At 41.4% G+C, this 20,563-nt stretch overlaps 1 protein-coding gene across 9 annotated transcripts in view; it reads right to left on the bottom strand.

Moving 5' to 3' along the window:
* Positions 1 to 16,732, bottom strand: part of NRXN1 (neurexin 1) — a 1,679,151-nt gene extending 1,662,419 nt beyond the window's left edge. For all 9 annotated transcript variants that reach the window (XM_040430258.1, XM_040430259.1, XM_040430265.1 and 6 more), the window contains exons 1-2: positions 16,622 to 16,732; positions 13,317 to 14,609 (exon numbers count right to left, since the gene is read on the bottom strand). In XM_040430258.1, the coding sequence (XP_040286192.1) occupies positions 13,317 to 14,040 (724 nt within the window). In that variant the 5' untranslated portion in view covers positions 14,041 to 14,609; positions 16,622 to 16,732. The remainder of the gene's footprint in view (positions 1 to 13,316; positions 14,610 to 16,621) is intronic.
* Between the last annotated feature and the right edge of the window lie 3,831 nt (positions 16,733 to 20,563).

Raw genomic sequence — 20,563 nt, 5'->3', positions numbered from 1 at the left:
AAAATAACTTAGACAACACCTTTAACTCTATATTTCTCTTAATATATACAAATGGTCAGGCTGCCCCTGCTTGTAATGGGCAATGGTATCAAAAACCACAGTCATATGTGTTCACCGAATTCAACGGGAATGCAGAAAAAATATGAATGAATGTTGCCGTCAGACATTCCCAAATGATATAACTGTATAAACCATATCCATTAGTCTGTAAGTATAGAGCTTTTTAGCTGAGCTGGAAAACAAACTCAGATTAATGGCCTGGCTCTTTCTCCCAGTCTGGTTGAGGTGATGCACTTAGTCTCTTGTGGGGTAGTGGGATTCACAACACCATTTCAACTAAAATCCCTGACGACTGATTTATGAACAAGCCTTGTATCCGACGGCTGAAAAAAAAGAGACAATCCATTTTTTTGGAGACAAGATAAGCCACTATGCTGTCAGTGAAGAAAAATTGGATCTCAGACAAGAAGTAGACATGTCCGGAATATTACTTAAAGGGTAAAAGTATGACATTAACTTAAACCACAATAATCATCACTCAAGACTTAAGGGAATTGTCCTATAACTAAAGTTTGATAAAACTGCTTATGGAGTCCTGATGAAAACTGGGGAATGTTATATCACATGGAAAATGATATAACCAGGAACGGATTATAATAAGGGAATAACAGACAATTGCCCTGGAACCAACAGTAGGCCTTCACCTCCAATTCCAGCAGCAACATGGGTCATAGGAGTCTGAAAAAAGTTCAGTGTCCATGTCAAGAGAACCAGAGATGTAATATAGGCCTGGAGATCTGATTATACATACAGAATTGTATTAATACATATAATACCGTAGGGTGAAGCTCTACATTCCTTGCTTGAAGCTTTAATGCATCATCTTCTAACTATTAGAATTCCTGGCATGTTAAATCCATCTGGAGATGGAGCTCTCAATCATCATTATTTCTTGGGGGCCTAGGGACTCCACCAGCTTTCGTACAGCCTGGATATAAAATATTCTTCCACAGTAAGTTCCATTTATACAATTGACATGAAATTTCTAACGAAAAACAGTTTTGGCTGGAGGTTAAAGTGCTCAATAAGTCTTAAAGGTTCTCTGCTTCAGATATAGGATTGACCACATCCATGCTATTATATGGACATCACATTGTGTAGTACTGCTGCCTCGCCTACTAGTATGACATAACTTTTTATCATAATGCCCCTTTAAGTATTTTAAGGTATTAATCAGTCTAATAAATAAAGTATATGTAAGTACTACAACTCACAGTATACAACTCATAAGAAACTGCAGAACCAGAAAAGGCTGCAAGGAATGTAAAGTCAGTGCTTTCATCCATCTATCCATTATCTATCTATCTATCTATCTATCTATCTATCTATCTATCTATCTATCTATCTATCTATCCATTATCTATCCATTATCTATCTATCTATCTATCTATCTATCTATCTATCTATCCATTAACTATCTATCTATCTATCTATCTATCTATCTATCTATCTATCTATCTATCATTATCTATCTATCTATCTATCTATCTATCTATCTATCTATCTATCTATCTATCTATCTATCCATTATCTATCTATCTATTTATCTATCTATCCATTATCTATCTATCTATCTATCTATCTATCTATCTATCTATCTATCTATCTATCTATCTATTATCTATCTCTAATCTATCTCCAACATCCTTTTTTATGTTCATTATACATATTCACACAATTACAAGTAAAACTAGGTTAAAAGGGATTCACATCTATTCTAATATACGGTAAATAGTAATAATAATACAGAATTTTTTATTTAACACTTCTTTGCAAAAACTTTGGGTAATTAGTAACACAATATGCAAATTCAAGAATTTTGGGGGATTGGGGTCTCAGAGAGTACTCAAAACAATGTATCAGACTGATATTGTTACATCTTGCCAATTAAAGTACATTTTAAATATAATTACAAACATTATGTGAATGGCAAATATAAAAATTAAAATAAATCATATGAAGAGCACTACCAATCAAATTTTCTCATGAGACAGACCTGTAGACCCTCAATTGGTGGTAGGACCCTTGGCAACTGAGGCAGGAGTCCTGATATGGACACTGTCATCCACAACCCTTGGTATAAGCATATCCTATGTCAAACTGATCAAAACACTTTGGTATTAATAGACACTTGTTGTCTCTATTACTAGAGAGGCCTGCTTGACAATGCCCTCTGGTCTGGCTAATAGTTGATGGGCCCAACCATAAGAAGGACTTTATACATTGCTTGGACACTATAGTGGAGCCTCCTGCAGTGGGTGCTATAGGAGTGCCAACAAACCACTCAGTCTTTGTACAAGGGAAAGGGAAAACGTCTTAGGACTCAACACACCCTTGTAGGACACTTATAGGATTATGAATCAGCTCTGTGACTCAGGACACCCCTTTAATAGAACATAATCCCATTTTTATACATATCCTAAAGTGGATAATAAAGCGTTTTGTGACTCATTCTAACTATATCGTTATAATGGGATGAGAGGATGAGAATTTCATTAAGCTGGATTCTCTACAGCACCAAAGGTTAATTGTTTCTCAGATGTATGTTATAAATGTTTTCAAAAAGTAAGAAAGTTCAGAGCTCTTCAGGCTCTCTCCTAGTGGCCGAACAGAATCAAGTGGTGAGGACTGAGAATTATAGTTTATGTATAAAAATGTAAAATGAATATTTATGGTTAGTACATGACTAGAACTGATTATGGCATATAAATAACTCAAAGGGTTTTTCTGGGACCTAGGATACCATCAATACCAGATTGGTAGAGGTCCAAATCCAAGCACCCCCACCAATAAACTGATTGTGATTATGGTGCCCCTTTTTTTGGATTACCAGGCACAAGTCTATGTAATTTATAGTGGCTGCACCCGGTACTGCAACTTAAAGGGGTTATCCCATGATTAATTAAAAAAAAGAAAACCAGACATCATATAGTACATGACAATCTCTTTCTAACAAAGCTAGACCCAGCCCTGTACCTCACATGGATCCAGAGATCTCCCCATTCATTGCTCTGCTAGATTTATATCAAGCTGACAGTTCAGGGGTGTGTCTTTTCTACTGCAGCTCAGGGGGCGTGTCTCAGCTCTGCCTATCACAGCTCCTGAGGCAAAGGATGAAACTGAACATGTGCAGCTTTCTCAGTGAGCAGGACAAAGAAATAAGAAAAAAAAAACAGCAGGTGGCGCTATACAGATACATTTCATTAAATAACTCAGTGGCTAGTCTAAATTTTTTATTACATGTAATTAGAAAGGTATTCATATCCGGATGGTTTAAAAACTGCCGAATATTGTTCTTGGGACAACCCCTTTAATCACAGTTTTTAGCTGCAAAGAACTGCAGTACCAGTCACAGTCACTATAACATGTATGGAGCTGTACCTGCTAAACAATGATGGGTATGCAGTGCTTGTCATAGTGCTGCAGCCCTTTCAGCAGATTGCTGGGGGCAACGAAAAGATCTTGGAAAGCAATCTGGTAACCAGAGTTCATGATGTGACTGGAAAGTATAGCTCGGTATCCAGGAGAACTCTACACAGCAGCCATGGGTCCAACACTTTCATTGGGAGTAAGTGGGGGTGAAGAAGCACAGCCATAGTTTTTTGATTCTGTACCAAATAATACAGTTCCCTTTTACAATCAAAGAAGACAATTTTAACTTTCTTTTTTTCAAATCTTTTAGATTTTAATATTTTTTTTTAATAATTTATATTACCGTATTTTTCGCCCTATAAGACGCACCGGCCCATAAGACGCACCTAGGTTATTGAGGAGGAAAATAAGAAAAAAATTTTTTTAACCAAAAGGTGTGCTTTTGGTGGGTTTTGAACTAATGGTGGTCTGTGCATGACACTACTATGGGGGATCTGTGGATGGCACTGTTATGGGGGGGATCTGTGGGTGGTACTGTTATAGGGGGATCTGTGGATGGAACTGTTATGGGGGATCTGTGGATGGCACTGTTATGGGGGGGATCTGAGGAGGGCACTGTTATGGGGGGGATCTGTGGATGGCACTGTTATGGGGGGTGATCTGTGGATGATACTGTTATGGGGGGGTGATCTGTGGATGGCACTGTTATGGGAGGGGAGATCTGTGGATGGCACTGCTATATATGTGTCACCCACAGATCCCCCACCCCATAATAGTGGCATCCACGGATGCCCTAATATACCGGAGCTAAACCTGTGGGAGAGGCCGGTGTCATGCAAATGCGGCAGGGCCGGTGCGGTCACTGTACTCCGGCCCCGCCGCTCACTCACTGCTTTATTGCCTAAACCTTTTATAATAATACCTTTAATTGAAGTTCCTATCCCCAGCCCCATCTGTACTACTTACTAAATGTCCTGTAGCAGGTAGAGCAAGGCGGGCGGCCGTAACTCATTGACGTCACGTGCCTGCGCCGCCTACTTCATGAATGAAGTAGGCGGCGCAGGCACGTGACGTCAGTGAGTTACGGCCGGCCGCCCGCCCTGCTCTGCCTGCTACAGGACATTTAGTAAGTAGTACAGATGGGGCTGGGGATCGGAACTTCAATTAAAGTTATTATTATAAAAGGTATAGGCATTAAGGAAGTGAGTGAGCGGTGGGGCCGGAGTACAGTGACGCACCGCCCCGCCGCATTAGCATGACACCGGCCCCTCCTCCCTCCCCTCTCCAGCTGATACATAGCAGTCTGCAATGTAAAAGGCAGCATTCGCCCCATAAGACGCAGGGGCATTTTCCCCCCACTTTTGTGCTTCTTATGGGGCGAAAAATATGGTATATATTAAGCAACATTTAACATTTTCCAGGGCGTGCTTTTTTTATTTTTATTTTTTATTTGTTTTAACCTATCTACATTGATATTGGTCTTTTTTGTGATAGGCAAGATTTGATTTTTGTGCCATTAATTAACAAAGGGGGTGAGGGGGAGAGGCATAAGTGTTTTGGTTTGGGTAAGCACTGGTTAAACTTTAACATGTTATTTTGATACATTTTTTAAGAATGTTTTTTTATGGATTTGGCAAACCAAACTCTCCAGAAAAATGTCATCCAATGCCCAAAAAGTATTCATTAATATCTTCTTTTTACAGTATATGTAAAAAAAAAAAAAAATTCGCTAAACTGAATAGCTGAATCGAAACACTGGTCCACAATAATTTTAGTAGGTGCTACACAGAAGGCTCAGGAGCCCCAAATACTCTTAAAAGAAGTCTACTAAACCTTGTCTAGAAGAAGCACGCAGGTTTTTGCTTTATTGCTGGTTCCTTTTAAATGCCACATACAGTGGAACAATATGGTTGAGCTTCGCTGGCTGGTGTATCTTGTAGGCCCCATTGTGGACTGCCGCTGTACCATGTGACCTCCGCATCCGACTAGCTGATTCACACAGCATCTTTTGTATGAACATGAAATGAGACTCTCAATTTCCCCATGATATCAAGGTTCTCAAAGGAATACATTGAAAGCCTGTTTCCTGGTCCACACTCTGGATAATGATGGTCAATTATTATGAACCCCCCAAGGGATACACTGATGTACAAAATAGTTGTCGGCTCTTTGAACACCACTGCGCCTACATTTAGGTGCAAGTGGCATTTGTGCCACTCTCACCACTTTCTGAAAAGGAAGATTGGCGGGGAGGGAAGGGAGCCTGACATGGGTGAGGTCATCGGCCCCGGCCCATTCACTTACGCCAGTTTGATGACTGAAATCTACTCCCTCTAGGTGTGCAGAGCCTATTTATCCATGGGCCACTCAAGCCCAGTGGGTCGTAGCATCTTGTTAATGCCAGCCCAGATCTAATCACTGTTTTGGGAAAGATTGACGGGGACTATACTGTATACGGGAAGAAACACGCCTCACTTAACCAGATCTCAGTCTTTAGGCTGGATTTACACAGGACATTCTTGATGTTTTTGAGCAACCAAATGCAATCTGTAGACCAAATGAGAGAATTATTTTATTATTTTTTAACAGATAAAACCACTATCACCTGGTAATGGTGCTTCAATCTGTTTAAAGAAACAATATATATTTTTTACTGATTCCATTTTATAGGTGGTGTTTTGTTGTTCAAAAATTCAAAAATGCCTTAAAAATGCCTCTTGTAAACCCGGGCTTAAACCTCATTTGATGATTCAGGATAAATTGATTTGAAACTAAAATTTGTTTCGGAAAATAAAAAAAAATAAAGCACAAATAACAATCGCTTTTCCATTAAGTATGCAGTTCACCATGTTTGTGCCATATGTTCCTTCTTCTGTTCGTTGAAACAAATGTCATCAGAGATCAGTCTGGAGAACATAGGGGTGAGACCACAAGCTAATTCTAATGACTCTTCACACATGTATTAATCATTCATGTCCTCAAAACACAAGTGCAGCGTTATTGGCATTCATAACAGACAGCTATTTCCAATTACAGCTAAATATTTCACAGATATTGATTTTCGCCAGGAATGAGGCTAGAAAATTCTTTTCAAAGCAAATTTGTCAGCAGTGCAGGAAATTACAGAAAAGTAGGATTGCTCACAATGCTTTGATAGATCTATATAAAGCTGATGGCTTAGTGTGTGTATGTTCTTTCTGCTACAGCTCTCCCCCTATCACAGCTCAGGAGGCAAGTGAAGGATCGAACTGAGCATGTGCGTCCACCTCAGCGAGGTGGACAGAGAAATATATTTTTTTTAAAAGCAGCAGGTGGTGCTATACAGACACATTTTATTGAGTAACTCACTGACTATGCTAAATTTTTATTGCATGCAGTTGCAAAAGTATTCAGATCCAGGTTTAGGTTTGAAATCTGAAGAATATTTTTCATTGGATAACTCCCTTTAAATGTGCCAAATGTATTTAACGCTGTGTGCAGGGGTGCACCTAGCCTCTGAAACGCCACCCCCTCCCCCCCCCCCCCCGGCCAGTTTCTTATCTAATCCGTTTTCCACAATGAAAGAGCTCATTGCCCAAGGCGCTTCCACTGCCCCCCCTGCCCCCACCTGGTGCTGCCTGAGGCGATCGCCTCACCTGGCCTCATTGGTGGTGCACCCTTGGCTGTGTGCCACAATTTGGGCAAAATACTGGTAAAGTAAGCCTACCAAAAGATATCAAAACTGTCCAACATGTCTATCAAATTCTGCTAAATCTGTCACACAGCGAGAGCCACTGTGATACATTTAGCAACGAAAAAAAGGATCAGTCAGCGCATCCACAGGTGCACGAGGCCATGGTTAGACACACAAAGAAAAAAAATAATACAATGCAGCAGCACTCTGCAAACCAAATAAAGTACAATAGTGCCATAATTATAGAAAATATTCTGGTGCTAATGCTACGCTTATTTTGTAAATGTGAGATTCTTGGCAAATACATTTTGTACAAAATTTTCTGGGCCCGCCTGCCACACGTCAAGGCGATCTCTGTAGGACAGAAGGCTTACGATCAAAATGGTGTTCAGAGCTAGTGATGCTCTTTAAAGCGGTTTTCCAAGTGTTTAAGTCTGATGACCTATCCTCAGGATAGTCCATCAGTATATGATCAGTGGAGGTCCAACAGCCAAGAACCCCACCGATCAGCTGTTTGAAGAGGACTCAGCCGCAGCCTCCTCGTAGCATACCAAGTGTGCTGTCCGCATCCGTATGTCTGTTCTGTAGCCCCACAAAAAAGAGCATGTCCTATTCTTGTCCATTCTGCGGACAAGGATAGGCATTGTTAAAATGTATCTGCAAGAAAACGGATGCAATACGGATGCCAAAAGGACGTCTTCGGATCATGGGAATGTAGCCTAAATCACGCAGAAAACCCTTTTAAACACAAATCTAAATTCAGATCACTGATCACTGGATTTGCACACTAGACCTCGTCTATATAAACATGGAGATCTGCCAGGCCTGGTTTAAACAGTGGAGCTTTGTTGAAAATTCTTTTTTTTTATTTTTTAAGGCAAAATGAGCACTAGAGCCAAAAACGAGTAAAAAAAAAATAAAATACAAAACTACAAAATCTGTGTGGAATTAGCACATGCTATAGATAGTGTAACCCATGGCAGACATTTTTTATTCAGGGTCTTACTGTGTATTACATTGATTTTCATTGATGTATTTATATCAGGATGATATTACTCTCTCTAGTTCAAATAAAAAAAAAAGAAATGAGATCTCAAGTAGATATAATTGTACTCCATGTGTCTCTACTCATAAGAGCTGGAAGAGCTAGAGCGGATTCATAGCAACCTCATAAAAGGCAGAACACATCCCGTATACTCCTGACTACAGTTACAACCATTCATCCTTGAGGATCAGATCCATTTTAATAGATGGACACGCAATAAATAAATATTCCATCTTTAAGACAGAGAACCCCTGAGGAGCTGACTTAAAGGGGCTGGCTAAAAAGCATCACATGGCCAATGACGGCGTCGCTCCTCTGTTGTGGAGTCCTTCCAGATAATGGACATAGTAAACAAAGGGCGCTCCATGGTGTGGGGGGAGGGGGTGCTTGCCACCTTTGAAACGCGTCACACATGCTCTGCCTGATTTATATTGCTTATTTTTATAACATTTTCATAAATTTATATATGAAGAGCGACCTGCATGAGCAGGCTTTTTATTATTATTTTTTATTTTATTTCATTAGATAATGTATATTAACGAAGCTTAATCTATGGAATAATTAATAAAACCGAGAATTACTCCTTGAATTGTCTAAAGGACCATTATCCAATTTTTACATCAGGGGACAAAACGTTGTAGCAATTTTCTCAGGGGTTGTGCTAACATGAAATGCTATTTTCATCTAATTCACTTTTGTAATTTACAGAATGTTACAGAAACGCCCCAGCTGTGAGACGTTCTCTTTACTTTATTGTAATGGCGCCCCCTAGTGTTTAATCTGTATAGTAATGTGCATGTTCAACTGCTGAGGTGGTCGCACATGCTCAGTTCCATCCCTTTTCTGTTCAAAAGCCATATCTGCTACTGGAAGCTGTGACAGTGACACGGAGAGAGCTGCAGCAAAAAGGGATAAGCCTTCAAACACAGAGCATGCCCCCTGAGCTGTGAGCCGCAGCAGAAGGGACATGCCTCCAAAAAAAGGACATGCCCCCTGAGCTGGGATCTGCACCAAAAGGGACATGCCTCCAAAGAAAGGACATGCCCCCTGAGCTGGGAGCCGCAGCAGAAGGGACATGCCTCCAAAGAAAGGACATGCCCCCTGAGCTGGGAGCTGCACCAAAAGGGACATGCCTCCAAAGAAAGGACATGCCCCCTGAGCTGGGAGCTGCACCAAAAGGGACATGCCTCCAAAGAAAGGACATGCCCCCTGAGCTGTGATAGAGAGAGAGATGCAGCAAAAAGGATGTGGCTCCTGAAAAAGGACACTCTCCCTGAGATGTCAGACAAATCTAGCAGAGTAATTGGAGCAATGAATGTGAAGATCTCTGGATCCATGTGAGGTCCAGGGCTGGTTCTAGCTTGATTAGACATAGATTGTCATGTACTATATGATGTCTGATTTTTACTTTTTACAACCATCATTGCATAACCCCTTTAGGGAATGTATCATCAACAGAAAAAAAAAAAAGCATTTAAATCAGAATTGCACTGTATATTTATATTTTTAGTGGTGTTTTTGTAACTAATCACAAAAAAAAAATTCAAAAAAAATCTTGCAATGTTGAAGTAATCCCGCTGGCCAGTAGAGCAGTATACACCGATACTTCCCGACCTCTATAGGTCACAGCTTTTCTGTATCTACAGGCACAGGAGGCACATCATTTCATTAGCATTAAAAATATGGGCACGTGAATGACAGCTCGGTTGTACAGCTGAAGGGCTAAGGATGGCGGCACTACACGTTCTACACAGGGGTATAGCACGGTATGATATCTCCTCTGATCTCTGGGGGAGGGGACTGCAGTCTATCACGTCCTCAATGAGAGTGCTCTGTAAACTGCTAGAAAGTGCCCACACCTCGCTGTAGGTGCTGGCAGGACTGCCTCCAGAATGGCTGGCCACAGGGAAAGTTTTATGAATAAAAGATAAAACAGTTACAACCTTATAAAAGACCAAATACATTATTTATCACCTATATACTGTATTTAAATGGCATTAAAGAGAACCTGACACTAGTCTTGAAATGTCTATTTTAGTGGGTACTAGTACTGCCCATGAAATAGAAACAATTCTAGGGCGTATTTTCCCAGTACTGAGCATTGCATCATTACTCTGTTATCCCTCTTGAAACTGCATGAACAAAACTGGATGTTCCCCCATTCCCCAGCACTGACTGTCAGTGTGAGCGCGTATAGATACACTCCCGTTAGTAATTTATTCGTACATTTCTAGATGGAAAAGAGAGGAAAGACACCATGCAGAATTCTAAGAAAAGAATGACAAGTATTTATAAAATAGACATGTCAATAGAGTTGACCAATTCTCTTTAAAGGGCTTGTCCTGCCATTTATATTGATGACCTAGGTCAGGATAGGTCATCAATACCTGATCAGCGGGGGGTCCGACACCTAGTACCCCCACCGATCAGCGGTTTGAAGAGGAGGCGGTGCTCCATGCGATCATCAATTTCCACTTTGGAAGCAATGATGTACATATACTTTGTTACTGGTTAGTGAGTCCTGGTTTGCTATGGTCTATTAAAGGGGTTTTCCGGCTTCAGAGCTGAACCTGGACAAACTTCCAGGCAGCCCCCCCTGACTTGAGCATCGGAGCAGTTCATGCTCCGATGCTCTCCTTTGCCCTTTGTTTACAATAACACACTGCCAGGCGGAGGCTTCCGCCCAGCAGTGTGTTTGGTGACATCACCAGCTCTGATGGGCGGGCTTTAGCGCTGCCCTAGCTGTTTTACTAGAGCTAGAGCAGTGCTAAAGCCCGCCCATCAGTGCCGGTGACGTCACCGGGCTCTCTGAGCAGCCGGAAGAAGAGGCTTCAGCTCGCCTGCAAGAGACCCGGTACGTCACCGAGTATAAGAAAACAGTCACTTCCGGCTAAGAATTTCCTATATGAAAACGGGGCTTCAGAAATATGTGGCAAAGGTAGGACATGCATGGATATAATATGTATGTCACTCTAGTACTATTACACCAATGTCCCCAATCTCGGACAACACCTTTAAATATGGCTTTACCATACGGCTAAATCCAAGGGCATTAACCCTATAATACTTAGTGTTGCTGTGGTCACCATTGAACCAATGAATCCAGAAAAGTCAAGCTATAGTATAGAGAAGACAAACCACCCAAGCTGTCATACAACCAGTTCAGACTTGTTAGCACTCATAATGAGAACATATGTCAACCATGGCTCTATGGAGTAGTATCACCATAGGAACCTGCAATTATACATGTAACGCTGCATCTCTTCCTAGGCTACAGATATTCAATATGTCGGGGTGATTTTTGTGTCATGTATTGGCCATCTCTAAAGATGACTTCAGGGAAAACCATCGGAAACCTGAATTTCCAAAATAAGGGGACACAAACAATGCCAATTCTTCACTTTTTAGATAATGGGTTATTAATAGCTTATTTAACTTGGTGTCAGAAAAGTGCAGGTCCCACCTCTGAGACCCGCTCCTATCTCCTGAAAAAGGCCCCCTGAAGTGAGGGAGAGCACATTGCGCATGCGCTGCATCCTCTCCATTCGCTGCTATGGGAGCTCCAAAAATAGCTAAGCCAGCTATTGTCAGAAGCCCCATAACGGTGAATGGAGGGCACACTGCGCATGGATGGCGGCCTCTCCATTCACCACCATGGAACTTCCATGGCGGTGAATGGAGGGCGGCCATGCATGCACTACTGCTCTCCCTTCACTTCATGAGCCCATCATGAAGATAGGAGTGGGTCTCAGAGGTGAGACCTGCACCTGTTTATCCAGCGATATGCATTCAATGTCCACAACCTCTTTAACCCAAATTAATTTCAAGGGGGGAATTTCATGACACTAAAATTCTAATGAGAAAAGAAAGTGGTGGTTCTATCTTTCATGGAAGTCCTGAAAAGACTACAACAATTGGATATACCAAGAGATATCTAAAGTAAATCCATGAGTACCTTTAGAGGGAACATTTGTTGGGTCTACCCACTGAAAATTAAAAGTGACAACTACAGAACACTCAAGGAGAGGCTTCTGGTGTTGTATGTTACCTAGGCAGCTGGACCACCCACTCTCCCAGCCCCTTCTGCCGCTGTCAACCTTCTGCTGGGTGCTGCGGCCAACAACATTATTAGTGGTTCCCTTTAAAAATAAAAAAATAAAACATATCCTCCATTTTGCTGTTTTGGAAATGTTTGTACTGTGAAGTGCCCCCCTGCCCCCCTCACACACACACACACCTGTAGACCCAAGCTGTTTTATGGCAGTCTGTGTCTGTGAGCAGAAGCACAATAAGTAGCCATATCAATGACATCCAGAATGGCATACATCAGCAGGAAAACCGATGATTATAATGACCACCCTTCTACCTTTTTTCCTTCTCATTCTATATTCTCCCACTTGTAATATGCTCCATCCTTGAGGCTTCGGTAATAGAGGAGATGGGTCCAGCTGCATTCGCCTGGAACCATAGTAGCTGCTACGTCTGTTACCTTAGTTGGTACCCAGATGTGTACTTATATGGGATCCAATGGTAGCAGTCCCACCAAATCCTGGTACCTGATAGGGCTCTCTGCCCCCTAAGAAGACACCAGTAAAGGATACATGCATGGTAGACGTGGGGCCCTGCTACAGATTTTGCAGAAACTGTGAGTCTCATGTTATGCTTTCACCCACTGTCGGTGAGACCTTATGTTTCATCACTGAAAAATTCCCCCTTGGAAAGTAGAAACCTCACATTTTAAAGGTTACGCATGTATGTGTGCCATGTTTTACCAGGACAAGAACAGGTAGGTATCTCCAAATACAAAGTATATGGATAATTTGCATATGTCCAAGCTGAGACTTAGCTCGTCCTACTAAACATCTATGCAATTAATTGAGTCCTATTCACATCAATATGTCTGCCATTTTTTTAAAATATCTGAATGATGCAAAGGCCACCATTTTCCGCACTACTGTCCTACAACAATGGAATGACATACACGGTAGGAACTATTTCAAATAAAGAGCAAGCAACAAGAATTAAGGACTGGCTAGGAAAAATGGGGTTTCAACTTAAAAAAAAAAAATTATAATTTCTACAAACATGCAAGTGCCTTTCAACTGCTTAGTCATGTACACAGATTATATGACTGAACAATTAGGACCCGAGGGAGTGTATTCTTACCTTCACTGCAGTCTTTGCCTTGGAAGCCAGTCTTGGAGCAATCACACATGGCTTCTTCATCAATGACTGAGCAGATCCCTCCATTCAGACACACTTGTTCTTTGTTGCATGGGTTTGTAGTGTCCTCCACAGTGACCAGGTGACTTGATACAGGAGAAGAATCTGAGAAATTGACTCGGACATCCCTTATCCAGCCCTGAAGAGGATTTTGGTCTTTCACTGCTGGAAACGTTAGTTTTAAAGTGGAAGATCTTAGTTCTGGCGGGATCCCGCCTATAAAGAGGCTACTAAAGACCGTCATGTCTCTCCGTTTGGACTTCACTTCTACCCATTTGCTCTCCTTGTCTAAGATTAGGGTGGTGTTCTTAAAATTTCTCTTGATCACTACTGAATGCCAGTTGCTGTCATTTACAGCAAGGTCAGTTAGAAGAGAAGCTGGTTCAGCGCAGAAAATTGAAAAACTCAACTTTAACCTGCCTTCATAAAGAATGAGTTCCAAAAAGTCACAAAAACCCTCATCGTCAAAGTATATAACAAGTCCACTTGATTTTTTGGTCTTCATATTAAAACTCATTTCACTTTCACAACATGCATTCCACTTGGGGAAGCGAGTCCACTGGCCTTCCGTACCAGGAAATTCCAGGCCACAGCCGATATCTACCATGCATCCAAAAAGAAGGATCATCCAGATAATTAGGACCCCTTGTTTAAGAACACTAGCCATCTTCAATGACTTAATGTCTTCAGGGTCCTTTAAATTGCGTAGATCTTCCAGATTGCCTTTTTGTGTGGTAACTATCCAAAATATTCTGGTCCTTTTTTTTTTACTGAGCGGGCTACCTGTGGTCAGTCAACAGTAAGACAGACCAAGCGAATGCACTGGGTAACCAATCAATAGGAAATTGACCGAATTCTATTGTTCCATGGTAATGTGCATGATGGATTCTTGCTTCTTTCTTAACAATATTTCTGTAAAAGTCCAGCTCCTACCAGCCTTTCGAACTGAAATATTCTCTTCCTATGTTATCAAGAGCTAAGCATACACTCTTCTCTTCATCTGTCACTTAAATCCCATGCTAAGTGTAGATCATGGACAAGATGCCATGACACTACAAAAGAGGACATGAATCATCACTCATAGCGTTCCAAGATCCTTCTCTCCCAGTCAGGCAGAAATGATGCACCGTTGCACAGAATCAAGGATTCGACAAGGAAATCTAAGAATTCTTCATCCTTCCTTTCCACAACAACAAGGCGATCCCAGTCATAGGTGAGCTAAAACAACCCATCAATCTGCAAACAATTTAAATAGGGTAAGTGGATACATAGTAAAAAATAAATCATGGGAAAACATCTGATACATTGTGACACATGAACATCTCACCACCCCAAAGCTATTACCAAGTGATTTTCTTTCAGGACTTTATCCATTGTATCTATGTCTTAAAGCTATCAGGCGCTTCCAATGTGTCGGGAAACAAAATGAGGGAGAGCGTCCTCTTAGCAGGTACTTGCAAGCGGAGGCGCTAGCTTGCTTCAACATTTCATTTTCACGAGATGAGGCAGGATGTGAAGGAATACTGAATAGATGGTCTCACCATAACCTCTTCCCCTTTAATATTTCCATGATAGCAAATAAAAAGCCAGCTTTGGATGAGCTTCCCCCACAGTCCACTTAACCCTTTTCACAGCTCACAGGGCCTTTGCCAGCTAAGGGGTTAAGCCCAGCCCCCCCCAAAAAGAAAATAGAAATGTAGTACTTATTAAGGCGACACAGCACTCTTCACACTGCCTAAACCCTCCATGGTCGTCAGTCCAGCTGTTACATCTCTCACTTATGAGCTTCAGGATTTAGGCTTGTTATAAAAATGCAGCCATCAACAGCACATCTGTCACTGGGTTTATTTAAAAGAAGGGTTTTTGGATTTTTTTTTTTTTGCTTATCCGAGATAATACAAGGCAAGATAGACCAGCAATGCACTGCAGAAGGTGCACACAGAACCCTATCCCTTCAAGCCCTTGCATGCATCCCCCCCCTCTCCTTAATTTATAGCCTAGACATGACAGCTCAATGTCTAATTAACACCTTTTTTTTTTTTTACAACTCCAAACCATCTATAATTTATTGCACTGCATCGAGATGCCATTTCTAACGACCCGCTTCGACCACAAATGACCAGAACAAGGTGATCCCTCACCACATTTCGAAAAATCCAATGGGGAAAGTTCCTGCATAAGGCACTGAGGTGGCACCACCACCAGGCTTTCTCCTTCTAATACAGAAAAGCTCTAGTAAATCCACTAGGTGATTATGTCTGCAAGCAAGCACCCTCGTTAGTGGCAGGAAATATATAGCAGACCAAGAATGAGACTGGAGACCAGAAGATCAAGCATTCGATACAATGTAATATTATGTATCTGATACACCTATGACTATTATGAAATATATATATACACACACATGTATACAGGGTTCTACCTTTTTCCTCTGGTTACCTATTCTAATACCAATCTCGTCAATGACCTATCTGGAAATGAGTCCCGACTCTTGTCATTTCACAATAATCTGGTCTTGAAGGCTACAACCACAAGGCGAGGTGGTGGAAGAAAATAATACCATTTAAGTTGACATGTCACATCTCCACCACCAATAGGCTGAGATCAGAAGTCACAACGCCTATCAACAACCATGTACATTCATAGAAGAGGCAAGGTAAATGTCATGTAGAATCCTTCAGGGGATCCCTTATTCTCCACACTTCTCCAGGAGCTTTAGGAGACCCCCCAGGGATGCCATAACGCCCCTTGTAGAAGTAGGATTCTGCAGTCTGAGCCCCAACCCATCCATCTTTCCTCTCCTTTCATCCTCCTATTTCTTCTTTCACATCCTTCCTGCTGAATGGATTGATTTTCTTTATCTGCCTCTAGGTCTAGAAAGCCATGATTTCACTTATCTCCTCCACCACTACAATGGGAGACACAGGAGATAATGCAGCTGAGATATAGCACCAGGGGTGAAACACATCCCAGATCTGCTTCATCCAACCACCCCTCCCATTTTCTTCCCATTATTCCGTCGCATAGACATCACCAAAACAACCAGAATCCAGATGAAAGGACCCTGTGGTGGAGGAGAGGACATTACCGCAGACAAGTTGTCACCTCTGCTCCATCATCTCCTCAGCATCAGTGGTACCTGCTCAATATGCTGTGCGCACCCAGCCCTGAGCATCCCTCCCATCATCTCCGGGCTGGACACAGACAGATCCCCGGTGCAGGGCGAGGGATGCGGCACCGGACCTTACCTGCAGGCTCATCCCTACAGCTGCGGCGGCTCTTCCCCAGGAAATTCGCCCGGGTCTTAGGAGAGAGAGAGCTCTGCCTTTTCAGCGGCTCCAAGCTTGTGCTCCTGTCTCCAGGAGTGAAGGAGGGGACGGGGGAGGGGAGGGGCCACGTGACGCCTGCCGCTGTCAGTCTGCAGACGGGGCGGGGTCTCCCGGCTCTGCTGCTGCAGCACCGGCTCCTCCGGGCCCTGCGGTCCCCTCAGCCCAGGGGGGCCCGGCACAGGGCGGCTGGAGTGGCCCCTACTGGAGGGGAGGGGGGGATGGATCTGGCTATATAGATACATACATATAATAGATAGACAATGAATAGGGATAGATAGAGAGAGAGAGAGAGATAGATATTAGATAGATCTTATACAGTATCTATTTGTATCTGACTATCTCGATCTAACATCTACCTAATATATGTATCTCTATTTATCTATTAAATATTTATTAAATATGTACAGTATCTATCTATTACCTATCAATTATCTATCTATTATCTATTATCTATCTATCTATTATCCATCTATCTATCTATCCATCTATCTATCTATTATCTATCTATCTATCTATCTATCTATCTATCTATCCATCTATCTATCTATCCATCTATCTATCTATTATCTATCTATCTATCTATCTATCTATCTATCTATCTATCTATCTATCTATCCATCTATCTATCTATCTATCTATTATCTATCTATCTATCTATCTATCTATCTATCTATCTATCCATCTATCTATCTATTATCTATCTATCTATCTATCTATCTATCTATCTATCCATCTATCTATCTATTATCTATCTATCTATCTATCTATTATCTATCTATCTATCTATCTATCTATCTATCTATTATCTATCTATCTATCTATCCATCTATCTATCTATCTATTATCTATCTATCTATCTATCTATCTATCTATTATCTATCTATCTATCTATCTATCTATCTATCTATCTACCTATTATCTATCTATCTATCTATCTATAATCTATCTAATATCTACAATCTATCTGTCGGTTTATCTTTATTTCTAGTAATATAATACCACGCAGCGCACGTGGGTGACTATAGCTAAACATGAATGTTATGAATTATTACAATAAATAGTATAAGTAGTGATGAGTGAAGCGAGCATCAGATCCAAGATCCAAAGTCGCTTCGCTCCAAACTTTTTTTTAATGCTGTATGGAGAGCCGTCTTCATACAGCATTAAAATGTATGGGCTCCATTGAGGCGAAGTGAGTTTCACCGAAGTATTGGGGGACTTTGGTGAATAACTTCAGGATTGGATTTTTGTACTTGAAAACCATTTTAAAACTTGGTTCCAAACTTGGCTTCGATACCAAAGTACCAATCGGTACGGAAGCTGACTTTGGATCCCTGTTTCAAAATGGTTTTCAAGTTAAAAAATCAAGTCCCTAAAGACTTTAGTGACGCTCACTTCACCTTGCTGGAGCCCATACATTTTAATGCTGCATGGACACAGATATCCGTACAGCATTGGAGTGAAGCAACTTCGGATTTTGGATCCAAAGCTCGCTTCGCTCACCTCTAACTATAACTATTTTGTTAATTTTGCACATTGTATGTATTCAGACTAATACATACTTGAGACTTATCACAGCTGCGCAAATTTATTGAACTTTGTTTAGTCTCCAATTCACCAAATTTTTCAATTTGATTTAGGTGCAAATCAGATGTACCTGAATCAAATATGGTCCAATTGCCCTGGAAATTGGTATATAACACTCTAAGGTCTCCTAGAACTCATATGTTTCTCTCTCAAATACCAGAGAGAGAGATAGAGAGGCAAAATACTTCTCTGAATGAGAAGTATAAACTAGTTCTCCTTTTAAAACATTTGAGTATTGAATGTCACAGTATTACACTTTCCTGAGTGAGACATGCAAACCAGTTCTCCATCCAAAAAGGACTAGAAGACTGAGCGCCACAAGAGAAAATTGCCCTGGTTAGCTGAGTAACCATTGCCTGGGTCTTGGGATTGCCCTTTCTCATCAGGGAGACCACCTGCTATGCATGAGGGGTATTGAAGTATAGCCAACTCTGCTTTGCATTTCTGTGAAACATATCTGCAAATCAGCACATCTTACTTCTGCTGGCATCAGATTGGCATCAGTGTTCTTTTTTGGGGAGGAAAGCTAGTTTGCATACCTTTGGGTTTCTGTCAAAGATATTCAAATTAGCTTTCCTTCCAAAAACAAAAGAACACTAGGCCTATATGATGTCAGGAGATGTAAGATATGGCAATTTGCTTATATTTCCCCCAAAACCCAAAGCAGTAGTCAGTGTACGGCTTGTATAACAGTGTAAATTCGGTGTGCCCTCAAAATAGCTCAACACACAGCCATTAAAGGGGTTGTCCGGGTTCAGAGCTGAACCCGGACATACCTCCATTTTCACCCCGGCTGCCCCCCTGACATGAGCATCAGAGCAGTTAATGCTCCGAGGCTCTCCTTTGCCCTGCGCTAAATTGCGCAGGGCAAAGGCATTTTTAGGAGTTCCGGTGACGTACCGGGGCTCTCCATGGGGTGAAAATAAGGGTATATCCGGGTTCAGCTCTGAACCTGGACAACCCCTTTAATGTCTAAACCGCTGGCAACAAAAGTGAGTACACCCCTAAGTGAAAATGGCCAAATTATGCCTAATTAGCCATTTTTCCTCCCCGGGGTCATGTGACTCGTTAGTGTTACAAAGTCTCAGGTGTGAATGGGGAGCAGGTATGTTAAATTTGGTGTGGGGAGCTACAGTTCATTGAGGGAACCATGAATGCCAACATGTACTGTGACGTACTGAAGCAGAGCATGATCCCCTCCCTTCGGAAACTGGGCCACAGGGCAGTATTCCAACATGATAATGACTACCTCTTGAAGCTCATCAAGAGAATGCCAAGAGTGTGCAAAGCAGTAATCAAAGCAAAAGGTGGCTACTTTGAAGAACCTAGAATATGACATATTTTCAGTTGTTTCACACTTGTTTGTTATGTATATAATTCCACATGTGTTAATTCATAGTTTTGATGCCTTCATAGTCATGAAAATAAAGAAAACTCTTTGAATGAGAAGGTGTGTCCAAACTTTTGGTCTGTACTGTATGTATGGATAGATAGATAGATAGATAGATAGATAGATAGATAGATAAACTCCTTTGAGATGGTCAATCAAAATTGCATCTTGAAAAATAAGTCCTTTTTTTGTATAATATATGGTGAAACTGACAATCTGTTACAGAAAATCTGGTTTGGATAAGGGGTGGTGTAATACATGGGGATGTAGGCAAAAGCTTCTATAGCTCTTTCCAGTTTTAGGCATAGGTTATGTCTACAGGAACACTGTAAGCAAAAAGGTAAAATGTATGCCCATAGAAGGGATGCAAAGATACCAAAGTGAGAACCCATGGTGTCATGCACCTCCTCTCAGGCCCTGGGCTTAACACAATGTATCAGTTTTACCTCGAGACTTCCTTTGATATTACTTATTTATTTATTTTTCCAGATCTCATTTAGGTTAATTGCTCCCCTTCATCTTCCAATTATCACATTTATGCATGCTGAAAGGAGGGGGTCTTGCAGTGTAAGTGTTATATGGATTCACTGCAGACTCCACATTCTGAGAACCTTTGTTAACATCTCGGCTGCTGAAACGTGACCTCACTTGCATGAAGCAGACACCGTTATTTGCTGACACTGAAATCCGTGAAATGTTATTCTCATGGAATTATTTTATATGTGTATAATTTATTAGTAGGAAGTATCATTATACAGTGTGGTCTCCTTGTCTATGTGAGCATTGGTGCAGAACACAGGGATTCTATTCGAAGCATTGGCCCCTCAGGTCCTATACTAGACATCACACAATATATCAGATTTTCCTGGAGTGTTCCTTTAAAG

Source organism: Bufo bufo, chromosome 4 (genome assembly GCF_905171765.1).
Source record: "Bufo bufo chromosome 4, aBufBuf1.1, whole genome shotgun sequence".
In the NCBI taxonomy this organism is placed as follows: domain Eukaryota; kingdom Metazoa; phylum Chordata; class Amphibia; order Anura; family Bufonidae; genus Bufo; species Bufo bufo.
Note: the sequence above shows the minus strand (reverse complement) of the source record. Positions and strands in the feature narration are given on the sequence as shown.